Source organism: Phyllobates terribilis, unplaced genomic scaffold, assembly GCF_046119375.1.
Source record: "Phyllobates terribilis strain yellow unplaced genomic scaffold, ASM4611937v1 Scaffold_2__4_contigs__length_985480577, whole genome shotgun sequence".
Taxonomy (NCBI): domain Eukaryota; kingdom Metazoa; phylum Chordata; class Amphibia; order Anura; family Dendrobatidae; genus Phyllobates; species Phyllobates terribilis.
In genome coordinates, this window is record NW_027362762.1 from 106,455,600 (window position 1) to 106,474,078 (window position 18,479).

At 44.1% G+C, this 18,479-nt stretch overlaps 1 protein-coding gene across 1 annotated transcript in view; it reads left to right on the forward strand.

Moving 5' to 3' along the window:
- The window catches only part of PAN3 (poly(A) specific ribonuclease subunit PAN3), a 53,587-nt gene that overhangs the window by 14,842 nt on the left and 20,266 nt on the right, over positions 1-18,479 (forward strand). The window contains exons 4-5 of the mRNA XM_073662477.1: positions 11,447-11,517; positions 13,207-13,357. Of these exons, the coding sequence (XP_073518578.1) occupies positions 11,447-11,517; positions 13,207-13,357 (222 nt within the window). The remainder of the gene's footprint in view (positions 1-11,446; positions 11,518-13,206; positions 13,358-18,479) is intronic.

Genomic DNA, 18,479 nt, shown 5'->3' on the forward strand with positions numbered 1-18,479 from the left:
TTTCCCCCAGCCCCATCATTCTCATTTTGTATACCAACCTATTATGTGGCACGCTATCGAACGCTTTTGAGAAGTCGAGATACACGACATCCACTGGTTCCCCCTGATCTACTCGAGAGCTAACCTCCTCGTAGAAGTCAATCAGGTTTGTTTGGCAGGAGCGATTCCTCGTGAATCCATGTTGGTTCGGGATTAAAAGATTATTAGCAACAAGATGCTCCGTAATTGCCTCTTTAATGAAGCTTTCAAAAATTTTGCCCACAACGGACGTCAGACTCACCGGCCGATAGTTTCCGGCGTCACTTTTCGCTCCCTTTTTGAATATTGGCACTACATTCGCCTGTCGCCAATCAAGTGGCACAGACCCATTCTCAACAGAGTCCTTAAATATAAGATATAACGGTCTGTCTATCACATTACTTAGTTCCCTTAGTACCTGTGGGTGTATGCCATCAGGTCCTGGTGATTTGTTTATTTTAATGTTACTGAGGCGTTTCTGTACCCCAGCTTGGGTTAGATTTGTCATACTTGGTGGAGGATTAAGCTTGTCACTTCTCATTTCTCCTGTTAGTTCTATTTCCTTTGAAAGTTGTCGAAAAAAAATTATTTAATAGATTAGCTTTATCCTCATCTTTCTCTATGATTTTGCCTTCCTCACTTTTTATCGGTCCAATATTATCCGATTTAATCCTTTTACTATTTATATACGTAAAGAACAGTTTGGGATTTGATCTACTTTCCCTAGCAATACGTTTCTGTTTCCTCCTTCGCTATTTTTATTTGTTTTTTGCAGGTTCTCGTTTTTTCCTTGTAACACATTAGTGCCTCCTCACTGTTTTCCTGTTTTAATCTCTTGAATGCCTCTTTTTTGCTATTTAACGCCCCTTTTACGTTCTTGTTTAACCATATTGGTTTCCTCTTATTTCTGGCCCTTTTATTCCCATACGGTATATATCTCTCGCACTGAGTATTCAGAATTCTTTTGAAGGTTTCCCATTTACTATTCGTATTCCTTTGATTAAGTACTTTGTCCCAGTCAATAAGTTGAAGGTTTTCTATCAGCTGATCAAATTTCGCCCTCCTAAAGTTTAATGTTTTTGTTGTTCCCTTATTGATAACCCTACTGAAGGGCATTTTGAAGTCGATAATATTATGGTCGCTATTACCTAGGTGCCACCCTATCAGGCCTATTAGTCAATATTAAGTCCAACACGGCCTTCCCTCTCGTTGGTTCCTGCACTAGTTGGGAGAGATAATTATCCTTAATATTTGTCAAGAACCTTTTTCCTTTCTGAGATCTACAGGTTTCTGTTTCCCAGTCAATATCCGGGTAGTTGAAATCCCCCATTACAATCACTTCATTATGTTTTGCTATTTTGTCTATTTGTTCTAATAGCAGATTCTCATTCTCCTCTGGTGGCTTATAGCAGACCCCCAGTAATATTTTATTATTTTTTGCCCCCTCTATCTCTACCCACATGGACTCGACCCCCTCTTCTCCCTCTCCTATATCTTCCCTTAGTCTGGGTTTTAGACATGACATTACATATAAGCAGACTCCTCCGCCTTTCCCCTGTTTCCGTTCCCTTCTAAATAAACTATAATCTAATAAATTTACCGCCCAGTCGTAGCTATCGTCTAGCCAAGTCTCTGTTATACCTACGATGTCATACCTCTCCTCCGATATATAAGTGCCCGCAGCTCATCCGCCTTATTGGTCAGGCTTCTTGCGTTGGTCAGCATGCAAGATAAAACTTTGGGGTTATTTAGCATCCTATTCTTCTCTAATGATCTAACTGTACTATCCCCACCCCCCTCTCCACCCTCATTATATTCACTTCTCCCCTTCCCCCTTGCTTGCCTCACATCCCACTTATTTCCTTGGTTCCCCCCCCGTCTCTAGTTTAAAAACTCCTCCAACCTATTAGCCATCTTCTTCCCCAGCACCGCTGCACCCTCCCCATTGAGGTGCAGCCCGTCCTTACGGTAGAGCCTGTAGCCGACCGTGAAGTCGGCCCAGTTCTCCATGAACCCAAACCCTTCTGCCTTGCACCAACTCTTTAGAAACTTATTCACCTCCCTAACTTCCCGTTGGCGCTCCTGTGTGGCTTGTGGGATTGGTAGTATTTCTGAGAAAACTACCTTGGAGGTCCTTGCCCTAAGCTTCCTACCTAGGTCCCTGAAATCATTTTTAAGGACCCTCCATCTACCACTCACTTTGTCATTGGTGCCGATGTGGACCATGACCGCTGGGTATTCGCCAGCCCCACCCAGTAACCTGTCAACCCGATATGCGATGTGCCGGACTCGAGCGCCAGGGAAGCAGCACACCGTTCGGCGATCCCGGTCTTTGTGACAGATTGCCCTGTCTGTCCCCCTAATAGTCACCCACTACCAGGACCTGTCTTGCCTGCCCTACACCCCCCCCCCCCCCCCCTCCCCCTCATTACTGGAGCATACACTCCCCCGGCGGTCAGCAGAGGATCTGTCGTGCTCCAATAATGCCGGTTCTGAACCAGCCTTCCTATACTTCTTCCCTCTATCCCTCCTTACTGTTATCCAGCTCCCTGCCTGTTCAGCCTGCACTTCCCCTCTATGCTCCACCCCCAGTATTGACCCATTGAGTGTCTGCTCGGTGAGCAGCAAACTCCGTTCCATGTTGTCGATGCTCCTCAGTATCGCTATCTGAGCACTTAGATCCAGAATTTGGGCTTCCAAGTGCACGATATGCTCACATCTCTCGCAGCAGTATGGATCCTCGAGCGGTTGCTCACGGAATGCATACATTGCGCAAGATGTACACTGCACGGCTGCGGCCAACATGGACGTCATTCTAAATATGGGGATACAGTCAGTGTGTATGTGTGTATGTACAAAACACAATTATTTATATATAGGTGTATGGACGAGGATCAATTAGGGATGTGCAAGTGTATCAATTAGATATCGGCGGGGGATCAATTAATCCACCTGACCTACTTAAGTATGGACGGTGCGTCAATTAACTATGGACTGGGGAAATAATTGTGGACTGGGGAATCAATCAATTAATTATGGACAGGGGGTTAATTAAATATGGATGGGGATAAGGCAAATAAATAGGGACTGGGGATCAGTAAAAGTGGACGGGGGGGATCGATCAGTTAAATGTGGTCGGGGGGGATCAATTTAATATGGACGGGGGTGGTTGGGGGATCAATTAAATGAGGACGGGGGGGTCAATTTAAATGTGGTCAGGGGGATCAGTTAAATATGGACGGGGGGTGATCAGGGGATCAATTTAAATATGGACGGGGGGTGATCAATTAAATATGGACTGGGGGATCACTAAAGATGGCCGGGGGAGTTGTATTAAATATGGATAGGGGGGAGATCGATCAAGTATGGACAGGGGATTAATTTAAATAAGGCTGGGGGGGAACACTTAAATATAATACAAATACAATACAGTACAGTACACACTCAGGTTCAGTAGGGCTTCTTATCGCGGCCTCCTGCCCCTCACTCACCTCCTCTAGGGACACTGCACGCTATCACAGCGCGCTCACCCCTCCGGTTGCCTCTTACCGGTCCTCCTAGTCACCTCCTGGTCACCACCACCTGGCGCCCTCCGCCGGCCGGCGCTGCACGCTATCACAGCGCTCTCTTGCGCTCGTCCCTCCGGTCGCCTCCTACCGGTCCACCCGGTCACCTCCGCCTGGCTCCCTCGCCGGAGGGCTGCGAGCCGAGTCGGACCTCACCGCTCACCACAGCCACACCACAGCCCACGTGCTCACACCCCGCGCGCGCTCTCACTTACGGTCACGTGCTCTCTGTAGCTGGGAAGGGGTCAGATGAAAAAGTCCTGGAGATGTTTTTCCCTCCTTCCCAGCTCCTACAGCAGCACAAACTCCCAGCACCAACAGGCTCCTCCTCTTCCTCTTCCTGTCTGGAGCTTAATGCAATCACACTGTATAATACAGGGGTGTACTCACTTATACTGAGCCCTGTATATATAATGTACTGATAATACAGGGATTGCATACAGGATTGTATTTATTTTTTTAATCCAGGATGTCAATACAGTTGAAAGTGCAATGCCAAGTGTCGTGGTCCACGTACTCTCACTGCGGACCAGAGTTTGACATGTGTACTGTAGATGTTTGACTTAAATATCAGGGACTTTTCCTAACCCCTTCACCCTTATGGACATAACTGTATGCATGCATTGTGGTAACATGTAGCCAGGGCTCTGCAACTGTGCTCCTCCCACATGGCTAATTCTGGCTATATTTAACTGCTTCCCGACCACCCGCACTACATAAATGTCGGCACTTGCTGGGCTCTGTGCTGCGCTGACGTTTATGAATGGTCTCGCAGCGCTCAGGTGCAAGCGCTGCGATTCCTGTGCAGAGCGAAAGCTCTGACAGGTAACGTCATCGGGACCTAATTGGATCAGGTCCCAATGATAGCCATTTGTTATCTTCTAGATGCCATAATCCATAGCGATCATGGCATTTAGAAGATGGGGAGAGGGGGTTGTCCACTCGCCTTTCCAATGGCTCCTGTGATAAGATCTGGCGTTGTCATGGCAGCCGGAGGTCACATGATGACCTCTGGGTCCACCATGTATGGTGGCCTGCTAGGCTCAGCCAGCAGCTGAGTCTAAAAGGAGATCTGACGGTGTAAAACTGTCAGGTCTCATACAATACATTTCTATTGCATGAGATCAGTAATCGGAAAAATTGAAGTCCCATACATGGACTAAGTAGAGAGAAAAAAAAAAGTATAAGTGTTTTTCAAATTATTAAACATAAAATAAATGAAGCCAATAAGTCCATATATTTATGCAAAAGTACACATTTGGTATCTGTTTCCAGAACAACCCAATCTGACTGTCACGCTAATTAACCCCTTCTGAGCACACCGTAAAAAAGAGCAATAAACTATGCTTTTTCATCATACCGCCAAACAAAGTGGAATAAAATACAATCAAAAAGCCAAATAAAAATAAAAATGGTACCACTAAAAAATGTCATCTTGTCCCGCAAAAAGGAAGCCACCATACAGCTCAGTGGAAAAATAAGTTATAGCTCGCAGAATAAAGCGATGCAAAAACAATTCTTTCCATAAGTTTTTATTGTGTAAAAGCGACAAAACATAAACTATATAAATGTGGTATCGCTGTAATCGTACTGACCAGAAGAATAAAGCTGCCTTATCAATTTTACCACAAAAAAACTCAAAATTCCTGAAATGCTGTTTTTCCAGGACGTCCCTCCTGACAGCACCCTCAGGAGGACGTCCTTCGTATCTCTGATAGGGACAGGAAACAGAGTTTAAAAGCCCCCCCCCCTCCACCCATACCTTCAGTGTTTTTCCTGTCCCTATCGGAGACTGGATGCAGAAGAACTCGCCTCCAGTGAGCAGGAGCTCCTGAGGCCAGATGCAGGAGGATCGGGATGGGGTCCTCGCACTCCTCCCCTTCCTTCTGCTACGGTCCAGAGGCTGACACCCCACCAGACAAGGGGTCCCTCAGCCTGGCCAGTTGAGCAGGTGGCTCCTGAGGTGGACTGTTCTCCCCTGCAAAGGGGGCTCTGGGTCCATGCCGCTGCAGCCCTGCGTGCGATCCTATGTGCGCAAGGGAGAAGGAGTGGGCGGCATTTCCGGTTACAGGGGCAGTGGAATGTCTGCCTCTAGCAACCGGTGTGCGTTGCACGCTGGAACGCACTTCGGTTCCGGTCTACATTTGAAAAAAAAGGGCGCCAGACCTGCAATTTAAGGGGGAAACACCTAATTTTGATGAAGCAGATGGAAGACTGGTGATTTAACTGTGGGGCTGGATCTGAGGTATCATTGTCTTGGTCACCAGCCATGGAAGGATTAACCACTGGTCGCTCTGATATGCCAGCAGAACCCCCGGTACATGTGAGTTTAATGCAGGTTTCCTGGTCTAAGTTTACCTTCTACCATCTGTCCCCAGTAGGATATTACTATATGATCCCTTGTTGTTGTAGGACAAGGAGGGCTCTAAAAAATCCACAACGTCATCAACCCCTAAGAAAAAAGGGCTAAGATGCACCATCTGTAACCTGAAGCTACCGGACTCATATGGGAAGCAATTATGCACCGACTGTATTGCCTGAGTGCTCAGGGATGAACATACCTCCTTTATGTCTGACCTAAGATCCATAATAAGAGAGGAGGTCCAAAGTTCAGTCGCAGATATAATCCCCACACAAACTTCCCAACCTGGACCTAGGCAAAAGACTCCAGTGAGAGATGGAATCTAGCTCAGAGGAGGAGGAGGAAGAACGATCAGTTTACTCCAATTCTGAACTGGATAAAAGGGAGGGATCTATTTCAGTTCCCCCAGACGAAAGGTAAAAAATATCTTTTTGCTTGGGGAAAACACTGAACCACTTCTATTGGCAGTCAGGAACACTATGAAAGTGGAAGACACCCTCCAGCCCTCATCAGTACAAGATGAAATGTTCGGAGGGTTGAGAACCCGTATCAACAGAGTATTCCCTGTCAATCACATTAACGCCATGATTTTAGAGGAATGGGAGGAGGTAGAGAAAAAATTAGTAATTCCCAGAAGTTTCAGATCCTGTTTGCCTTTTGAGCCAGAGGAAATCAAGCTGTGGGAGGAAATCCCAAAAATTGATATTCCAATAGCTAGAGGCATTGATCCCCTTTGAGGATTTGTCATGCTTAAAAGACCCTATGGACAGAAAGGCAGACAACCTCCTTAAAAAAAAAAAAAAAAAAAAAACACTTGGGAAACTGCAGATGCAGTAATCAAAAAGAACATCGCAGCAACCTCAGTAGCAAGATCCATGATCATTTGGTTGGAACAGTTGGAAGACCATCTGAGGAACAAAACTTCCAGAGGAGATCAGACTCCATCCCTCTGCTAAGAATGGCAACAGAGTTTATGGCCGACGCCTCAGCCGAATCAATTAGGTTTGCTGCAAGAAATGACGCATTATCTACTGCGGCCAGGCGAGCAGTATGGCTAAAGACCTGGTCTGGAGATAACCAGCCCAAAAACAAATTGTGCTCATCCCCCTTTTCTGGCCTCTGAGTGTTCGGCCCAGTTCTAGATGATATGCTAGAAAAGGCCTTGGACGAAAAGAGGGGATTTCCAGAGTAAAAACCCAGGAAATTAAACATCCTTTCGGAGACCACGTCCTCAACAGAGACCAGAATACACTGGAAAGGGAAAATCTGGTAGATGGAGCTACCAAAAAAGGGGTAAGAGCCGAAATACCTTTTCTAGTACGGGAAATGGCTCACGTAGACAATGACGCCATGAGTAGGAGGGAGACTCTAACATTTTCTGGGAGCATGGTCGAGTGGATCCATGGATACTCCAGTTAATTGCAGGTGGGTACAAGATGGAGATGGTAAAGGTTCCCCAAGAGAGATTCCATCTAACTACTACTCAGTCTCCACTAGTCCAGCAAAGATTAGGCTGATGTCGGAAAGCAGTTACTTTCAAGCGTAGTAATACCGGTGCCAGTGGCCGAACTGTTTTCGGGATACTATTCAAACCTGTTCTCGATTTAAAGAAGAAAAAAAAAAAAAAGCCAGGAGGCGACTACCGCACAATTATAAACATAAAGTCATTAAACAGGTCAGTGGTGTACAAAAAAAAATTCAAAATGGAATCCATCAGATCCACTATTCCCCTGATCAGAGAGAACATGGTGATGTGCACATTAGACCTCAGAGGCATACTATCATGTACCCATTCACCCTCACAGCCAGAAATCCAGCCTCCCTTTTGGTCTCTCCTCGGCCCCACGCATTTTCACCAAACTAGTAGCCGAGGTTATCTTTTTTTTTTTTTTTTTTTTTTTAGAGAACAAGGAATTCTAACTGTCCAATACCTGGACGATTTCCTACTAATTGCAGACTCTCCTCAGCAATTAAGAGCCAGTTTATCCTCAACTGCCTTAGTTCTAAAGAATCTAGGTTGGATTATAAACTGGGAAAAATCAGATCTTTCTAGGGATTCTTCTGTACTCAGAACGACAGATGTGTTTCCTTCCAGAACAAACACGAACAGAATCATCGCTTTCGGAAAGAAATCAAAGGTGGCAGAGAATACATGAAGATTCTGGGTCTGATGACAGCCTCCATACCTGCAGTTCGGTGGAGCCAATTTCATTCAAGGCCTCTTCAACATCAGATCCTAGGATCCTGGAACAGGAAGATGGAGGGTCTGGACAAGAAGATAACCTTGTCAGGAACGGCAAAGAAATCTCTGAAGTGGTGGACTTCAAGAACCAACCTGGAAAAGGAAGTTATGTGGAAGTTGATCCTCTTCATCACCCTTACCACCGACGCAAGCAGCAGAGGCTGGAGAGCACATGTGGAATATCAGTACCTACAAGGTACCTGGCTCACACAATACCTTCCTGGATCATCAAACCTAAAAACTCCTAGCTTTCTGGAAAACCTTGAAAACATGTCAGACGGATCTGAAACATCAACATGTCAGTCCTGTCAGACAATGACAACCGTGGCCATTCTCAAGCATCAGGGGGGTCAAGGCATCACCAACTGCAAGCCTTATCGAACAAGGTCTTTCAGTGGGCTGAAAACTTTACTCTCAATAACATCGATACATCTGAAAAGGTCTCAGAACTCGGTGGCCGACTTCCTCAGTCGAAAAACCATACAACAAACAGAATGGGAGCTGAATTGGGAGGAGTTCCGTCACATAGAACTCGGATAGGGTTCCCCTCAAGTCGATCTATTTGCCACCTGGAAAAACGCAGAAACAAAAAAATTTTTTCTCCCTCAACCCAAGAGATAGACCAACCGGAGTAGATGCTCTGTCCCAGAAATGGGACATGGACCTGGCTTATGCATTTCCTCCTCTACCCTTCATTCCACTAGTGTTAAGAAAGATACAGGAAGATCGGTCCAGGGTAATACCTATTCGGGCCCAAGAGGAGCTGGTTTCCTTTACTGAAGATGGCCCTGGAGGATCCAATTCTGCCAGAAAGACAGAATCTACTCTTCCAAGGACCATTATACTATCCCAAGGTAAAATTTCTACAACTTTCAGCCTGGATCCTGAAGGGAAAATCCTAAGGTCCAAAGGACTCTCAGACGCTGTAATCTCAACAATGAAAAATAGTAGAAAACCTGTAAGATCAGCAATCTACACAAAAATATGGAAGAAGTTTTGTACGCTATATGGGGAATTGGCAATGGAAGATTCTAGTCCTAACATCCCAGAGGCATTAGCATTTCTGCAGGCTGGTTTTGACAAAGGTCTAAGACCTAGCACTCTAAAGGTGCAGATTGCAGCTCTAAGTACTTTCATGAATTTCCCCCTAGCACATCATCCTTGGATCGAGGGGTTCATGAAAGCCACAATGAGAATGAGACCAAGAGTTAAAAACTCATATCCCCCCTTGGGATTTGAATGCAGTCTTAAGTAATTGTGCAAACATCCTTATGAACCCCTCGGAGAGGCAAGTGAGAAAATTCTTTCAAAACAGCTTTTCTAGTGGCTATAACAACGGCGAGACGCATTGGGGAGATACAAGCATTCTCAATAAAAGATCCCTACCTAAGGATTCTGGACGACTGTATCATCCTCAGACTTGATCCAGCATTCTTGCCAAAAGTGGTAACACCTTTTCACATGAATCAAGAAATACCCTCGTTCTGCCAGGACCATAGAAATGAGCAAGAGCTAGCCTTTCATTCCCTAGATGTCAGGAGGGTTGTTCTTCAGTATTTAGAAACCACAAAAGACTGGCGAATTGACTCTAACCTGTTTTGTACAGTTTGCAGGTAAAAACCAAGGGAAAAAGGCTTAAAAAATGACTGGTAAGGTGGGTCACATCTGTGATACATCTAGCCTATTCTTCAGAAGGGAAAAACCCCTCCAGGTAATATCAGAGCCAATTCTACCCGTCCAGTGGCCACATCTTGGGCAGAACGAGCAGGTGCATCTATGGACCAAATATGTAGGGCTGTAACATAGACAAGTTTAAACACCTTTTGCAGACACTATAAGCTGGACATTCTGTCTAACCAGAAAATGACTTTCGGAAGGAAGGTCCTCTAAGCTATAATCCCTCCCTGAATATATACTCTGGTAATCTCCTGAGGGTGCTGTCAGGAGGGACGTCCTGGAAAGTAGGCATTAGACCCACCAGTAATGGGTTTTCCAGGAGTCCCTCATGACAGCACCTATTATATTCCCCCCCTTATATTCCATTCTGCTGTGTGATGTTAACATGGATAGAAGGAGGCTAAATAAAATAGAGTTGCATCCATTCTGATGTGGTACTTGGAAAATCACTGAAGGTATAGGTGGAGAGGGGGCTTTTAAACTCTTCTGTGTTTCCTGTCCCTATCGGAGATATGAAGGACGTCCTCCTGAGGGTGCTGTCATGAGGGACTCCTGGAAAACCTATTACCGGTAAGTCTAATGCCTACTTTTGTTCATTCTGCCTCCCAAAAAACTGAATAGAAAGTGATCAAACAATGTTCCAATCATTTTTGGTCTCAAATTCTTACATTTTTTTTTTTACTTCATTGTTCTGATGTAATAAGGTTTTCAGTTCATTTTTACTACACTATGAACACTGTTAAAAATAATTAAGAAAAAAAATCCAGAAAGTTGGAACTGCATGATTTTTTTTCCCCTCATCACCCAACTTTATTCAGTACATGATGCAGTAAAATGAATGGTGCCATTGAAAAACACAACGCATCCCCCCAAAAATACTCTCCATTTAGTTATGTTGATGGGAGGAAAAAACTGTAAAATTGCCTTGATGTGAAGGGGTTTAATGCATGTGTCAAGTGTCTATAGTGCAGGGCATGGATCTGAATAACCAGGTTACATTAATAAATGTTTGAACCCAGAGATCTGCCTCTGTGCTGTCTGCATTCTGTCCTAGATGATGTGATAGTAGTTCTGTGTAGTTCAGCAGGCTCCTGTACCCACTCTCGCCTGTCATGTCACCATCAGAGCTGCTGCCCCCCCTACAGTCTCCTCTCACACCACAGTAGTCCTTTCCTGTTGATGTTAGGAGTGACGTGTCCCTTATGGTGTACTCATTGGCAATGTTGTAAGTTAATAGTCTAAGACCAGCGGTGGTGTGCGCCATGCCAGAAATCTTGCTCTGTCCAGGGACTGGAGTGAGATTTCTGGCATGGGAACGCAACAGCTTGTATTGAATTAGACTCGCTGTGGTGTTACGCCACCAGCCCTCCCAAGCTCCATAATTTTTTCTAGCTCCGTTTAAATTTAACGTTAAAGCTCCAAATTTTGACGCAAGTCTGTGACTCTTCAAAGCTGTTAGTCCACTTATTGGATGTAAAGGCTGTGAGTCAGGGCCAAGTATATTGCAATGTCTTCAAATATGCAAATTAACTCTGGTACAATATTGCAGGAGCAATTATCATTTTTTCTTCTCCCATGTAGATCCCCTAGTCTCTCCAGCTTCCGCTCTCTTTAATGACTTTGGTGGTCTCAGCATTTCTCAAAGAAGAAAGGTAGGTGACGGGCTCATTTCCATGTTTGTTTTCTATTTTGACATCTAAAGGAACAGGTTTTTCAAGATCCTCTTAGACCTCATTCAGACAGGATTTGTTTTTATTTTCCACATGCATATACAAGTTTGTTCAGTGCCAATTTTCATCCATTTTGTGACTTCAGTTCTTTTACAAAAAAAAAATTGTCCAATTCATTGACTTTATTTTTTTGTATTGCTCTCCCTTTTTCCCAGTCCTGATGCTTTAGTTTATTGTGACATGAAACACATGCTAATTCATAAAGGATACAAGTATAGATGGAAAAGGGAATCTGTCACCATGTTTTTGCCATGATGCAGACCCTGATTCCAGCAATGTCACTCACTGGGCTGCTTGGTGCAGTTTTCATACAATCATTATTTCTATCAGCAGTAGATTATCTCTAGAAGACTAGTAAACCTGCCGCCAGGTAGTCAATGTACCTACACCAGATTGGCAGCTTTCAGTGTATACTGTGCATAGACAGAAAGCAGCAAATCGGTGATGAGGACAGGGTTACACACAGCTCAGCATCCTGAGATCTGCAGTAGATAAAACAAGTTTTATTCCTCACTTGCTTCACCCAGTAAGTGATCCATCGCTGGAATCTGTTGATCCCCTTTGAGAGCGGCAGTATGATGTAGCGGCAATCTCAGCAGGTTTTTGCTCATAAATGTAAGGAGATTCGTACTGGATAGGGATAGACCATTGATGTAAAATCCGAGATATCCCCTTTAACATTGAAAAAAATGATGGCATTTAGCTGCAGATGGGCACGTTCGGACTTCTGCTGCAGATTTGCACTGTGGGCTGTGGGTTCGCATTCGCTGATCTGCGTGCGTTTGTCACTTATTGAAGCGGTTTTCAAATCCACTTTGAAAACATCCCGAGCCGTATGAGCAGCGAGGTGGATTAATTATTAAATATGTTGGGTTTCTTTGTGGATGGTTTTTCCAGCAAGCTAGCTTTTCATCATTGAATGTCTTCAAAATCTGCATGGTCCAAAACACTCAGCGTGAACGTATCCTAAATGTTCTCTACAATACCAGCCACCAGTCCACCCCCCCTTCAAGTAAAAGACAGTCTATTTCTGTGAATTGAGTAGCAGATGTGGCTGTAACTACATCCTTGTGTGTAGTGTCCCTGCTTTCCAATGCTCCTGAATGGTAAACCACCTAGCACTGCAGCAGGACGGGATCTTGGTGTAAAGCTGCATTTACGCTGCAAGATAATTGTACGAGTGTTAAACGCTCATTTCACAATGGTCTTGCAGGCTGCCAATCAATGCTCGTTTGTGCAGCATGAAAGATCATTTTTCTTGGTTCTGCATTGCGCTGTGTAAACCGGACTCACACCGGAGAGGACTATGGCACCGAGCGATCTAGTGTCTGTACCAGATCCCTCTGTGTCCATTATGTACTTTACTGTCTGTCGTTTAGTTGCCTGTTTATACAATCAGTAAAGGTTTAATGATTGGTCGTATCATGCCGCAGGTTAGTCCATGTTGGACCCTAACTCAGCAGATCTCGTGCCATAGCGCATCCTGCTCTTATAACCGGTCAATGGTTCCTCTCTTCATGGACTCGTACTGACTATATTATATTTTCTCTCTCAGCCTTAAATCTGTTATGTAAGGTTGGGTTTTCTAATACGTGTTCTGTTTTTTGTTAGACACCCAACCCCACTGCCAGTGAGTTTATCCCCAAAGGAGGATCCACGTCCCGGTTGAGTAATATGTCTCAATCCAACATATCTGCCTTCTCCCAAGCATTGTTCTCCAACCCATCTATGGCAGGTCCTGCTGCAGCTGGTCTAGCTCCAGGTAACTATTTCTAAAGGGTTTGGGGGAATTACTAAGCAAAGATGCCTCTGGAGTAGCTCAGATTGCTAAAAAATTATATAATACCACAGTCAGACAATACCACAGTCCCCAGGTGGTATTGTCTGACTCTGACTACTGGGACTCCCACGGGTCCCTAGCACATGGTCCTGATCCCAGTGATGGCTGCACTGCACAACCATGAGCAGCAGCAGTGGTCAGGACTGAGCAGGACTGAGCAGAGCGCTGTGCTGCTTCTCTAATCCCATAGATCTGGAATGGAGCGGCCCTGCACATCCTTCACGGTCTTTTTTTTTTTTTTTTTTTTGTTTGCGCAGTGGGAGCAATGGGGGGGCTCAGGTGATTGCTGGGGACTTCTATCCACAGGATAGGTAAGGTGATTAAATATCTGTTGCAGAAACCCATTAAATGGCAAACTAAGCTAACGGAGAGGTGGCATACGTAAGTGCCGAACACGTCCAGCAGGAGTGTGCCAAGTTTACCATTGTGCACCAGCATAGTCACTGGCTGTGCCCTCTAGTCTTATGCTGGCCACATCTGACATGTAGTGTAAGAGCCGACCTTCGTTAACGTCAGAGGTCTGTTCTCATGACGTCCCCTGGGGTCAGATCCTTGTCTGTTTTCTGTACGCAGCTTTTATTTCCTAATTATTTCTGAATTTGCCGCACTAGCATTATACTTTGTATTTGGCTGACACTTTTCACCAGATGAAAGCACAAGTGCAGTCTGTGTCCTTACAGTCTATGGTTTAATCAGGGTTTTTACCTGAAAAAAATGTATAATTTAAATTAAAAATAAAAGATGTCACCCTGCAATTCAGACAGAAGCCCCTTACTGACTGCATAAACTCCCTGTGATTGGGGCCTAAGTGTAAATTATGCTGATGTAGTTCTGGTTACCATATACTCAGCAGCTGCTTAATCTTTCTTAATAATGGATTAGATCATTTTTGGATTAATTGTTCAGACCTAATACAGTCAACTGGTGCTGCAGTGTAAAGAATGGTGTAGAGGGAGAGCTGCTCCTCTGAGGTCAGGAGCTGGATTTCTGACTACTTCATACTCTATAAAGACCATAAAGATAAGCCGCAGGGACTGATCATAGCTATGATCTGCTAAAACTGACAATACGTCAAGGGTAATGTATTATAGGATGCAGCCAGGAGCGTCTCACAATTACTGTCTAGAATTACAAGAAAGCGTAAAGTTACACGATCAGTCATGTGTGATTTTCTTGATTAAAAAGAAAATCTCCTTTTTTATGTAGCTTCTTTCCAGTTCCACACATCCATGAATCATGGACCGTTCTCACATTGGAAAGCCCAGTCCAACCACGGAGTCTTCCAACCAAAGCGAACCGCGGTATAGCTCTGAACCGGAGACCCGGCGGTCGGGTTGGGCCTTTCAATCTGAGAATGGCCTGTAAAAATTTTGCATTTTATTTAAAAACAGTTAAGATGTGTGCAGTTCAAAATATGGCTTCCAGCAAAAGGTGGCATAGGAGGACGAAGTAGGCAGTACACCTTTGTGAGACCAACACTTGAGGTTATAGTACAGTGGTATACATTTACTAGTTAAAGTTGCAATGATTCATAGTTGGGCTATGTTCACATGCAGCATCTTCTCTGCAGTAAAAATGCCGCATTCAAAACACCGGTTTTGCTGCAGATTACACTTGTACTGTAAACAAATCACATGTTTTATTCACCAAAAAACTGTTCTGTGGGTTTTTTGCACTTTCCAATTGCTTTCTATGGCCGAGGAGTGAAAGAATTGACATGCTGCAGACTAAAGCTGCTGCCGTTCTGCAGGTCTGTCAGAGCGTGTGAATCAGATTTCTTCTGAAATCTCATAGCATTATGTTGCTGTTTTTCTTCTACAGAAAAGCGGAGTATGAACATTGCCATACCTGCCACCGCCCTCAGCACACGTTTCGCATTTATAGCTTCCTCAGGACCGAGTGTCCATGTAGTGCTTATATACACAATGCCTGATGGATGGGGCAGGCACATGAGGATGATCTTGTCCATTATCCTTGCTGGTGTAGTATATACTGAGATGTGTTTATACCAGTATGTTGCTGATCTCCATTATTTGGGAATACTAATAGTATGTTTGATATTGTTGTGGTGTCATGGATATTTAATTACCTTCAATGACAAGTGACTGGCACAATGTCTTAAATAGAAGATGATGCGTGCCTACATGTGGTGGCAGAAGCTGAGCTGTCCTATGACTACTGAAAATCTCATATGGAATGGTGGCTATGGAGAAGTGCAGCGCACCACGTTCATATTTTTTTTCTACTTTACCCTAGCAAGTTAAAGGGAAGCCATCATCAGATTTTTGCTACGTAATCTGAGAGCAGCATGATGTAGGGGCAGGGACACTGATTCCAGGGATGTCGCTTGCTGTAGTTTGAATACAATCAGTGTTTTATCAGTAGGAGATGATCATTGCAGTATTAGGGGTCTTGTGCAAGGCAGTCCAGCTAGTCTAACTACTGATTGGCAGCTTACTGACTATTGGCAGTATATAAAGAAAGCTGCCAGTCAAAGGTGTTGATCAGTTCAGCATTCATTGCTCTACTACATCTACAACAGAGATTTTATCAGAACTACATTAAGCAGCCCAGTAAGTGACACATCACTGGAATCGGGGTCTCTGCCCCTACATCATGCTGCTCTCAGATTACATAGCAAAAACCTGCTGACATATTCTCTCTTCTTTCTTTTTTTTTAACCCCTTAGTGACCACATATATCTTTTTACTGACCTTTGATATAGACTAGTATCCCCTGACTGGTGACCATACTGTAGCTGACACCCTGCTGCATCAGCTACGATCAGTGTTGGCATCAACCATGACTGTTTAACCCCTTAAATGCAGGGGTGCTCCTGCTTTAACTCCATTAGCACCCTTTGATCTTGATTGTGTGGTCCTGATGTTTGCCATGGCAGTTCATTCCCTTAGAGTCTGCCAGCTATAGCAGCCTGTACAGAAGTCATCAAAATTTAGGTGGTAAAAAAAAAGAATTTTTTGCATTAATTCCTAAATAACCCTTCAGGAGTTTATGAACTACTTGAATGTAATTTTGGATACGTTGAGGTGTGCAGTTTTTAAAATGGCATCACTTTTGGGTGGTTTCCAATATAGAAGCCCCTCAAAGTCACTTCAAAATGGAACAGGTCCCTATAAAAAATAAGTTTTGAAAATTTTCTAGTAAAAGAAATTGCTGCTCCTTTTTTTTTTTTTTTTAAACCTTCTAAGATACTATCAAAATAAAAAAGCATTTTAGAAATGGCGCTGATTTAAAGCAGACATGAGGGAAATGTGATTTATTAATGTTTGTGGTATGGCTAAATGATTATCCCTTTAATCCAGGTAAAGTTTGAAATTGCTATTTTATTTTTTATTTTTTTTATACATTTGGCAAATTTCTTGTTTTTTTTTTTTTTTTGTTTATAAAAAAAAACAAAAACCTAAATTTACTATTATAAAGTAATGTGTCACGAAAAAAATCTCAATCAATAAGATGTTGAAGCGTTCCAGGGCTTTTACTACATGGTGACACTGGTCAAATTTAAAAAAAAAAAAAAAAAAAAAAATCTGGTCACTAAGGGGTTAAACCTCATCCATTGCAGAAGCCCTCCTACCCCTTGCTCCACAATGTCACCCTTCCAAGTTCTTGCTCCGTTAGGTGCACGCTGGGTGCAAGGACTCTCGTTCTGAGCCGCTGGCTTGTACACAAGTTGTTGCCTTGGAGAATGCCGCCCCAATCTTCTTCGAGTCTTATCTTCAGATCTCAAAATAACTTTCTCTGCTGCAGAACATTTTGTCTTCTTTTGAGGCTTTATCTCTTCACTTCTCCTTTTTGACCCTCATCATGATAGTTTTCATATTCCTATTTCAGAACTGAAAGTTGGACTTTTTCAGTGCCCCCACCCAGGCAGATGCCTGTAGGGGGTTGCTAGAATCTGAGGGGAGTTCTCTTCTCCCTTGTATCGGGGGCTTTCAGCTGTGACCCACAACTTCTATACAACACATGTCCCAGGTGTACATGAGAGGTAATCTTTGTGACATGCAAGTATAACGCCCAAGATATTAGGTCCAGTGACTTGCCTGTTGGTTTGCACAGAGGGCCTGTCATTTATACAGTAGTGAGGCCTACATGGAAATAAGGGGCATTTTAAACAAAAAAAAAAAAAAAAGTTGCCCCAATTGCTTTTCTTGTAGAACTGGGCCCAAACTCATACTGTCCACTATATCATGCTAGAAATTGCTTTCAACAAGGTATACAGCAGCTGTCAGTCCCTCAGCTGGAGGGTTCACTGAACAGCCATAACATCATACATCTGCCTGATATAAGGTGGCTTCCCCTTGTGCGGCCATAACCGCTGTGACCCACGAAGACATGGACTCCACAGATGATGGCTGTTGTCTTGTGCTATCGAGCAGCAGATCCTGTAAGTTACGAGCTGTGGCCTCCATAGATTGGGCTTTTTATTTTATTTTTTTCCCAGCACATCCCACAGATATAATCAATCAGATCAAGATCTCTAAATCTGGACACCCTTGGTCTCTATCGTATTCCTGCAGTGTGGCCGGGCATGTTCTCCAGCTGTAGGCGCACTGACATTAGGGAATTACTACAATGCAAGGGGGGGGGGGGGGAGAGTTTGGTCTGTACAATATGTGGGCAGCTGCTACATGTTGCATCCACATGCCAGGACCTAAGGTTTCCCAGCAGAATTATACCCAGTGCATTGCATGGTCTGCTGCCGCTTGTCTAATAGAGGCCACATCCAATGCCCCGCTAGCTGTGTCTCCCATTGTTCAGTCATCTGATGCCTAATGGATGGGAGAAGTTAAGCCATCCATAGGATTGGTGATCCTAATAGTTGGACCCAACCCAAGCTACCACCTTGATTGCCATATTGGAGTTCTGCAGTGCCCTTGCTCGCTTCTGTTATGCTGGAGCGCTGAATTTTACTTTTTCCAGCAACTCCATGGAGGATAGGACCCCATTATGGCAATCATTGTGGGTCCTTGTGGTCAGCTTACCACCGCTCTAAAAGTTATCACCTATCCTGTGGCTAGGGGAT